Below are 9982 nucleotides of genomic sequence, written 5' to 3'. Positions count from 1 at the left end.
TTTGGGGAGGGTTTTTTGGAAGGGCCATCCTGCGTGACACTGCAGTGCCACTCCTAGATGGGCCCGGTGTTTGTGTCGGCCACTAGGGTCGCTTATCTTACTCACACAGTCAGCTACCTCATTGCGCCTCTTTTTTTCTTTGTGTCATGTGCTGTTTGGGGAGGGTTTTTTGGAAGGGACATCCTGCGTGACACTGCAGTGCCACTCCTAGATGGGCCCGGTGTTTGTGTCGGCCACTAGGGTCGCTTATCTTACTCACACAGCTACCTCATTGCGCCTTTTTTTCTTTGCGTCATGTGCTGTTTGGGGAGGGTTTTTTGGAAGGGACATCCTGCGTGACACTGCAGTGCCACTCCTAGATGGGCCCGGTGTTTGTGTCGGCCACTAGGGTCGCTTATCTTACTCACACAGCGACCTCGGTGCAAATTTTAGGACTAAAAATAATATTGTGAGGTGTGAGGTATTCAGAATAGACTGAAAATGAGTGTAAATTATGGTTTTTGAGGTTAATAATACTTTGGGATCAAAATGACCCCCAAATTCTATGATTTAAGCTGTTTTTTAGGGTTTTTTGAAAAAAACACCCGAATCCAAAACACACCCGAATCCGACAAAAAAAATTCGGTGAGGTTTTGCCAAAACGCGGTCGAACCCAAAACACGGCCGCGGAACCGAACCCAAAACCAAAACACAAAACCCGAAAAATTTCCGGCGCTCATCTCTAATAAAAACCCATGGCTCTCTGTAGAACTGTCCCAGCACGCTCCTCCACCTGGAAAGCGGCATATCGTGGCCAGGTGTAAATATTCTGTCTGTTTAGAGGTCAGGGACAGGCTGGGTAGGAAACATTATTTATGCCTCTTATCTGAAGGCTCTCAATGCAATCATGTGGAGCTACACCTTGCAAACACTGTAGAACATTATTAATAATCAGCTAAGGTGATAGTCTAATTACCCTCCATAAATACATACTGCTGAGCCGGGCCCACACATTGACCCTATTGCATGTATGGCTCATAGTAGTGAGGAGCTGCTGCTGCGTTTATCTCTCCCGGGATGAGCTGCGTGCCACAGGAGCAGCAGTAGGGGCGTGCCTGCAGCGACTACAGAGGGCCGGGCAGCGGCGGGGAGGGGCTGGGGGAACCTGACAGTATTATCTGTCATCCAGCACACACGGCACAAAGGGAAAAACAACTTGCAGAATGGACAAGGCTTACTCTTTTAATAAACCGAAGGTAAAGCCATTTTTTTTTCTATTATGTTTCCTTGTTTTATTTTTATATTTTTTATTTTTTTTACAATCATATAGCAGAAATAAAGAAAAGGACCTTAGCCATTTATTCTGCTTGGGACTAGGTTGCATCAATGAAACTAATAATGTACCTGTGTTAGATAGAAGTATGTGTGAGATGAGTTGTAGTGGCTGTGAATGTTCCTGCCCAGGATTACCGTTATCAGCCATAGGGGCATTTGCAGCTAGTTCCTACTGGCTGTTACTATGGAATGCGGGAGAGATGTGCACAGTGAGGACTAATTACTGTTGAAGAATAAAACAGTAAAGTTACAGATATACTACGTTGAAGCTCGCAGACAATTTCTCTTAAATTCATATATTTATTTATTTTTTAAGTTATGACAAGTTCCTCAAAGCAGCACTGCTTAACCATTTCCCTGCCAGATTCAACACAATACAGTGCTTTCTGAAATAGGGTACATTTTGGTCTGTATTGCAGGAATGTTGTCTACAAGATATAAAATACGTTTCATTATCCTAAGTATAATTACTTTTATTGGTGTTATAAAGCTTTCATAATGTTTTACTGTAGGTGCTGGGTTTCTGTAGAGGGAGTAATATATTGCTTATTCAGTTCTGCAAACTATTTTCTTCTGGTTCCTGGCACTAGTAATGCGAACTAAGAAAAAAAAGAAGTGTACTCACACCATTGAGTACCATCAGAAAATGTGAGTGTGTGTGTATAGATATATACATATATATTTGCAATGTTGCCCTTAGTTCACCTCTGCCGCTGCCTGATTGGCAGTTCGTGGTGTTGAGGGGTGTGTAGTGGGCAGGGGTGGCCTGCGTTCTTGGAAATAGGGGCGGGTCACCCTCGTTTTCTTGGAGGGTAGATCCGAGGGTCTGCGTAAGCTGAGGCAAGTGGTTGCGATGTTGGTTCCCAGCTTGCAACAGCAGTGCTGGGATTGCAGCTACATGCAGGAGGCGTCTCTTCTACTGAGACTTCTCCTGCACAAGAGCGTAGCTACCATAGGTGCAAGTAGTGCTGCTGCTATGGGGCCCAGAGCTGAGAGGGGCCCACTTTCCTTGTCAAAGTTACATGTGTTCATATAAATTTTTCGCCATTGAGTATTACGTAGGGGTACTTTCAAACTTTTTCCTTGGGGCTTGCAATAGTATGCCCCTGGACCTGCTCATTGTAGTGTGGTACAATATGCACTGAAGGGCATTTTAATGTTATATAATATGAACCGGGGCACTATATATCATAATGTGAATTGGGGGTGCTGTGCGGCATAATGTGTAGTGGCAGCTCTGAAATGTGACACTTAAGCACTACTGCGATTCATAAAAGAAACTAGGGCACTACTGTTCTATGATGGTTCATAAAATGAACTAGGGAGCTATTATGGGGCATAAAATTAACAACTGCTGCAGAGAAGTGTCTCTCTAGAAGCAGTGGGATGGGTCCCATCAAAATGTTGCTATGGGGCCCACAAAGTTCTGGCTACGCCCCCGCTCCTGCATGTTCCTCCTTCAAATCGGACAGAAATTCAAAGCTGCTTATAAGTCCGTCTCTTCCATCTCTGAATCTGGCCCTATGTCTTTTTATATATCAACTGCGCTGTTGCTAATCTTGGGATTCATGATAAATGTAAAACAGAATATAATTAGTATACACATACATTTCTGACTCTCCCCGTATGTCGCAATAGGGTGGGGAATCTTCAGGCAGAGAAGCAGAACCTAGTATTATGGTACAATTTGAGTAATCACTTTCTGCACTCCATAGAGCAGCTTGCAACATCACGCTGACATGGTGGCACAGTGGTTAGCATAGCCCAACATTGGGACCACACATTTGATTCCAACCAAAGGACACTATGGGGGGAATTCAATTGTTTAATTGCGCCCGAACTCCCATCTAAAGTGACAGGTGATTGTGGGGCGATATACAGTTGTTCCCCTGCCCCATTATCAACGCAAAAAGTCCCATTTGGGCACCCAAACGGGTCATTTTTTGCGCATTTCAGCCCGCCACCCCCAGGGGTAGCGAACTGAAATGAAATTCTCACACCCGTCAGCAGCAACATTTGAATAGCTGCTGGCTTGCGGGTGCGGGGACTCACGATTACATTTGAATTTCACCCTATCTGTGGTTTGTATGCTCTTCCCATGTGTAAATGGTTTACCTTCGAGTCCTCTGGTTTCCTCCCAAAGTCCAAAAACATACCGGTTGGTTACTTCTAATTAAACAGACCCTAGAATGTATTTGTATGGTCAAGAGTTTAGGCTGCAATTTCCAGTGGGGAAGGGACTGATATCAGTGATTACAAATTGTCTGTAGTGTGCTGTGTAATATGGTAGCACAAGTCAAAGAATTATAATGCATTTCACCATTAAGTCCAGCCAACTCCATTTTCCAGAAGAAACCTCTTAAAATTCTTCAGCTATAGCTCGGGATGTAATGAAGACCGAGTTCAGCGGCCGTGCATTATGCCGGCCGAAATCGGACGCATTTTTAAAGGAGCAATTATTTACAAGGCACGGTTTACCTTTGTAAATGATTGCCTCTATAAAAAAATGTCCGAGTTCAGCCAGCATCCTGCACGGCCGCTGAACTCGGACTTCATTACACCCCGCCCATGATCTTACAATTTAGTTTACGAGTTATTACAATTAATAATGTTTACAGCCTGCTATTAACATTTGTGAAACTTGTAATTTTCTATACTGCTTCATCAGGCAAAGCCACTATCAAAGATTCCCTATATTGTATTGCATACACACTATTGATACAGTCACTGTGTGGGTTAGAACAATATTCACAAAAATTTTTTTTTTTTTACATTTCTTTCTTTATTGAAGCATTTCAATAGAAAAAGTAGCAATAATCACAGGAGTATTGTGAAAAATATCAAAGAAAACATAATATATTAGATACATAACATAGTGCAAAACGTAGGAAAAATTACAATACTCAATATCGTATTCGTGGGTAGAAATAACTAGAGCAATATTATAGGACAACAAATGATAGCCACATGTATATCCGTGACCACCAGAGAAACGGGAACACGTCATGGCCGCAAAATATTCACAAAAATTTAATTTCACTGAAGCAGTAAACACGTAAAAGTGTAAAATATTTACCACATAAAGGTCCATGTGAAACCACAGTTATTTCAGTTACTCTGGCATAAGTGCATTGCTGTTGGTCACTGCCTGTTTAGTTAGAGAAGCACCCACCTTTCTAACATTCAGATGAGAATGTCAGACACTGGCTTTACTTGCCCAGTGTAATCTAACCACAAGGTGGCACTAATTCATCATCTTTGTACGGTATTTTACTTTATATTGGTAGATTAATGAAGATGGCAGCTTCCACTCAGTATATTTTATGTTTAGGCCATATGTAGACTTCATAGGTCTCAGTGAGTGCCTCTGAATGCTCTCCAAGTACATATGGAAAAAGTGGACAAACAAGCCCAGAGCCCCTATCTGTCCAAACCATACCCCAAATTAAACCAGAATGCAGTGTACCCCAGCACAACCACTTTCTGTAGAAATAAAACTACAGGGACACAGCAATAACAACTGGCTGCAAATTACAGGAACAGCTGGCAATGCTAACCTTTGTATATAATTTGCCTCACTTGGTGAATATTTGACATTTAACATGTCGATATTCCAAATATTGATACTGTCAAAATGTCAACATCCTCAATATGTTGACATTATGAAATTAGGGTGAGGGTTAAGTTGCGGTTAGAGGTAAATAGGATTATTAACATTATAATTGTTGAAATTCATAATGTCGACATAATAAACATATTGATATGCCAGAGTCGGCGTAATTAAAGTTGACATTCAGAATATCGACATATTATACCACACCCGCGGAGGATCATAAATAGACAATTGTGGGCACCATAGTTGCATAGTCCATTGCATACACAGAAATGCACATTTTCTCCCATATGCACATTTGTACGCATCTTTGCTGTATCTGTGTCCTTAGTTAGATAGGTGTCATCATTATCATCCCCATCATCAGGGCACACTTGCACCAGCCTGTACTACAAATTATACACCCGGAAACATGCAAATGTACACATCCGTCCAACACTTCATAGCCCGCAGTTGCACTGACACACCTCCTCACCACTTACAGCCCAGCCTCTCAGTCCCAAGTGTAGCATAGTTGTCCACCCTCTGCAGGACATTACCTGGAATAGTAGCACTCTCCCTGACAACCTGATTAGACCAGCAATCTCCCTGATTGCACCGTACCCCCATTATGCAGCTGTTGAATTAAAAAAAAAAAAAATTTTTGAGGGGGGGGGGGAGGGATCAGGGATACATACATTCAAATGGGATGTGGGAGGGCGCTATGACATCTTCCCGTGATATGCGTCCTCCCACGTAGACCAGACTGATAGCGCCGCTAGCTGTACTAGCACGCATGCGCCGTCACCTCAGCTCACAGTGAGCCCTGCGGAGTGAGGCGGCGCATGCATGGTTAGGCTATGAGGCCGTCGTGCGGTGGTGGACATTGAGGAGACGTGCGGGGGGGATGTCAGAGGCCGTAGGGGAGACGTGGCGGCGAGCAATAAAGTTTTTTTAAAGGACAAAAAAAAAAACCCTGTACAACACAGCCAACGCCAGCCCCGACCTGGCGAAAGGACAGAGGGGGATTATCGTGAGGTGAAGAGCCACCTCACCATTCATACATCAGGTGCCCATTGCCTTCCTATGCACACAGCACAGCAGACGTTATTGCAGTATGCGCTGTGTGCATTCCTTAAATCCCCACTGAGAGCCGCTTCATACATTGCGGGGAAGCAGGGAATGCAGGACACAAAGGCACATAGCGATGCTTCATACATCTGCCTTAATGATCCCTATGGCTACATGAATTTGAAATACGGTTTCTTGTGGCCACTTACAGTATATGGAACCTCTTATAAAACACCATACATAAACAAATCCTGAAAAATATCAGTGTATTTTCTTTAAAAAGTAGATCTTACTAACTTTGGGCCTCATTTACGTTTGGATGTAAGTCATTTTTATGACACGCCTCTAAGATGTAGTAGTACATGTCCGCAGTGATAGGTGTTACTTTCACAATAACCCTGAAATGCTTTTTCAAAAGTAGGCAAGTATGAAGTGTAGATTGAACCGAGATGCATCTCTGGTACTTGCATACTCTGTTGTGCAGGGCATCTACAGTGCGAAAATACTCAGACGGACACATTTTCCCTTCAGCGTAAACTCCTGAGTTGAAGGGTCCCGAAGCAGCTGCACTCCTGTCACTGTGGTAGTTATGGCTTTTTAATGAAAACATCTGCAATTGATTTGTTAAGTTGAGAAGCGTATTGCAGCTTTTACTTAGCCGAGTCACATACAATTCTTATAAGCTGAAGTACTTTTCTGCAATAACTGTGATATATTGCAGATGACATAATTGTTTTAATACTACATGCCCAGAATTTAATTAGAAAAACATGTGAATGGAATTTTGCAGCATCAAGTATTTGTAGTTCATGGATCCATGTAAAACCTACAAAATATATAAAGATTATATAATCCAGAGCCCTTTAGCACGGAGGCAAGGAACTTGTGGACTACAACTTCATAGCTCTTTACATGCTTACTACTCTGGGGGTAATTCAGAGTTGATCACAGCAGCAAATTTGTTAGCAGTTGGGCAAAACCATAGGGGTCATTCCGAGTTGATCGTAGCTGTGCTAAATTTAGCAAAGCTACGATCAGGCACTCAGGCATGCGGGGGGACGCCCAGCACAGGGCTAGTCCGCCCCGCATGTCAGTGCCACCCCCATTTGCATTTCAGGAAAACCTCTTCGCTGCCCGGGTCGCATCGGCTGCGTGTGTCGTCACGCAGCTGCCGCGGCCTGCATCCCCAACGGTCCGGCCACGCCTGCATTGGCCAGACCGCACCCCCTAAATGGCGGCTTAACGCCGCCGTCCAGCCCCCTCCCACCCATCGACCACCTCTGCCTGTCAATCAGGCAGAGGCGATCGCTAGGCAACGACGGCCTTCGGCCTTCTGGCATGCACCGGCGCAGGCTCATGCTTAGTACTGACCCGATCGCACCTCTGCGATAAACTGCGATTGGGTCAGAATTACCCCCCATGTGCACTACAGGGGGGGGGGGGGGGGGGCAGATATAACATGTGCAGAGAGAGTTAGATTTGGGTGGGGTGTGTTTTAATTGAAATCTAAATTGCAGTGTAAAAATAAAACAGCCAGTATTTACCCTGCACAGAAACAAGGTAACCCACCCAAATCTAACTCTCTCTGCACATGTTATATCTGCCCCCCCTGCAGTGCACATGGTTTTGCCCAACTGCTAAAAAATTTCCTGCTGCGATCAACTTGGAATTACCCCCTAAGTGTCTTGTTTATCTCATTCACATGATGTGATTTCAAAATCTTCCAAAAGTCCCCTTACTTCACATTCTCTCTGCTTTGTGATTAATTCTGCATCTGTGGAATAAGCAACTTTTAATGCTGTCATAGGCACTTTTGAAAGAATGTATAATTTCTAGCTTTTAATTCTAATTTCCAGAAGCATTTAAGCAATACTTCATCATTACTTGCTCACAGCACATGATCATAAAGTGATTTTAAACATTTATCATGAATTTAAAAATATATATAAATAAATTATTCTGAATCTCATAGAAAAAAAATAGACAGTGGTGATTGTAAAGCATGCATATTTGATATACACATATCTCCCAAACATCCAGTTTATGGGGTCCATCCCATTGTCCTGGCCATTGGCACCTGGCTGTTGAATTGCTGGGATCATTGCCAAGTGATGAACAGTACAATAGTGCCTGTTAAATTTTAGTGCAGGGGGGTTAGAGATAGCCCTGTGCTAGATACATCCTTGAATGTGGCTTAACACCCTATTGTGCACATGTCACCACAAAGAAAGTACTTGCTTGGAGGAGTTAAAAATTGTACCTTGGGGGATGTAGCCAATTGGGGAGACCAGGGGGCATATGTAATAGAGCCCGAGTTTGCCAAAGGTGCGGGTTGCCGGACGATCTCTGAGGTGTTTTTTTTTTTTTAAAGCAGCAGTCATTTACAAGGCATGGTTTTGCCTTGTAAATGATTGCCGCTTTAAAAAAAACTCCAAGGTTCGTCCAGCATCCCGCACCTCCAGCAAACTCGGACCCTATTACATATGCCCCAAATATGCAGCGATGCAAGCAGCACTACTATCCTCTATACTACACATTTCACGGTACTTACTGGAAAGCGCAGCACCCACATGATCACAGAATGTCTGTGAAGTTGGTAGTATTGGTAACATTGTCTTATGGGCCCTACAGACACGGCGATATGCCACCGAGCTGCCCGACCGCCGATACGGCAGACGGGTGACCCGGCGGCGGGGGGCAGTGACGGGGGGAGTGAAGTTTCTTCACTCCCCCCGACACCCGGCTCCGTAGAAGTGCAGGCAAATATGGACGATCTCGTTCATATTGGCCTGCATGCACAGCCGACGGGGCACCAGCGATGAACGAGCGCGTGGCCGCGCATCGTTCATCGCTGGTGCCTCCACACTGACAGATATGAACGCTATCTCATTCATTAATGAACGAGATCGTTCATATCTTGCAGTGTTATCGCCCAGTGTGTAGGGCTCATTACAGTACATCCAAAGCCAACCATGCTTTCATTATGAATGTTAATGTGTACTAAGAGAACATTTACCAAAAGGATCAATAATCTCTGACCTTTGGTTTGTTAAGATTAGTGCTTGAAAATGAAGCTTTCAAAGAAAAGAACACTTTAAGGTCTATTTACTAAGCCTCAGATGGAGATAAAGTGGATGGAGATAAAGTCCCAGCCAACCAGCTCCTAACTGTCATTTTTCAAGCTCAGCCTGTGACATGTCTGTTAGGAGCTGATTGGCTGGGACTTTATCTCCATCCACTTAGACCCCCATATCTACTGCGCAACATGGAGAGGGTCATTCCATGATAACAAATGTTACATTATTAAATATATTTCATGTGAAATATATTTTTTTGAGTATGTGTTTTGAATATTTTGTGCAAAGTAATTGTTGTTTGTGTGGTATATGATATGCTTTAATTTTGATGCAAAGCTTGTCATGAAAACTGGTAACAAACGTTACAAAAAAAGGGCCATTTTCATGGAATGACCCAGAAGGCTTGTTTATGTTTTGGCCCTACTTTGTTGCATTTAGCATGGTGTATCTTGAATCTGTGCAGGACACATTGAAATCTCAAGACTATCAAGGCATTCTGGAGTGAAACATGAAACCAAGGGGTAAATTTACTAAGATGGGAGTTCTATTTAAGATGGAATGTTGCCCGTAGCAACCAATCAGATTTTACTTCTCATTTATCTAGCACCTTCTAGAACAGGGCTGGCCAAACCAGTCCTCGAGATCTACCAACAGTACACATTTTCCAGATCACCTAGCTGGTGCACAGGTGTAGTCATTACTAATTAAGATGTGCTGCATTCATTCCTAACTGACAATTCTACAGGTCTCCAGGAGGCCTGGAAAACATGAACTGTTAGTAGATCTCGAGGACCGGTTTGGCCAGTCCTGTTCTAGAAGATAATACCTGGAATCTGATTGGTTGCTATGGGCAACATCCCATCTTAAATAGAACTCCCATTTTAGTAAATATACCCCCTAGTGTCAGAAAGCTCTGTCTCAGTCAATC

At 43.5% G+C, this 9982-nt stretch overlaps 1 protein-coding gene across 1 annotated transcript in view; it reads left to right on the top strand.

Moving 5' to 3' along the window:
• Positions 1–1138: 1138 nt before the first annotated feature.
• Positions 1139–9982, top strand: part of ADA (adenosine deaminase) — a 145526-nt gene continuing 136682 nt past the window's right edge. Inside the window, exon 1 of the mRNA XM_063959561.1 lies at positions 1139–1235. Within this exon, the coding sequence (XP_063815631.1) occupies positions 1203–1235 (33 nt within the window). The 5' untranslated portion in view covers positions 1139–1202. The remainder of the gene's footprint in view (positions 1236–9982) is intronic.

This window comes from Pseudophryne corroboree, chromosome 3 (genome assembly GCF_028390025.1).
Source record: "Pseudophryne corroboree isolate aPseCor3 chromosome 3, aPseCor3.hap2, whole genome shotgun sequence".
NCBI lineage: Eukaryota > Metazoa > Chordata > Amphibia > Anura > Myobatrachidae > Pseudophryne > Pseudophryne corroboree.
This window is presented reverse-complemented; position numbering and strand designations above follow the sequence as displayed.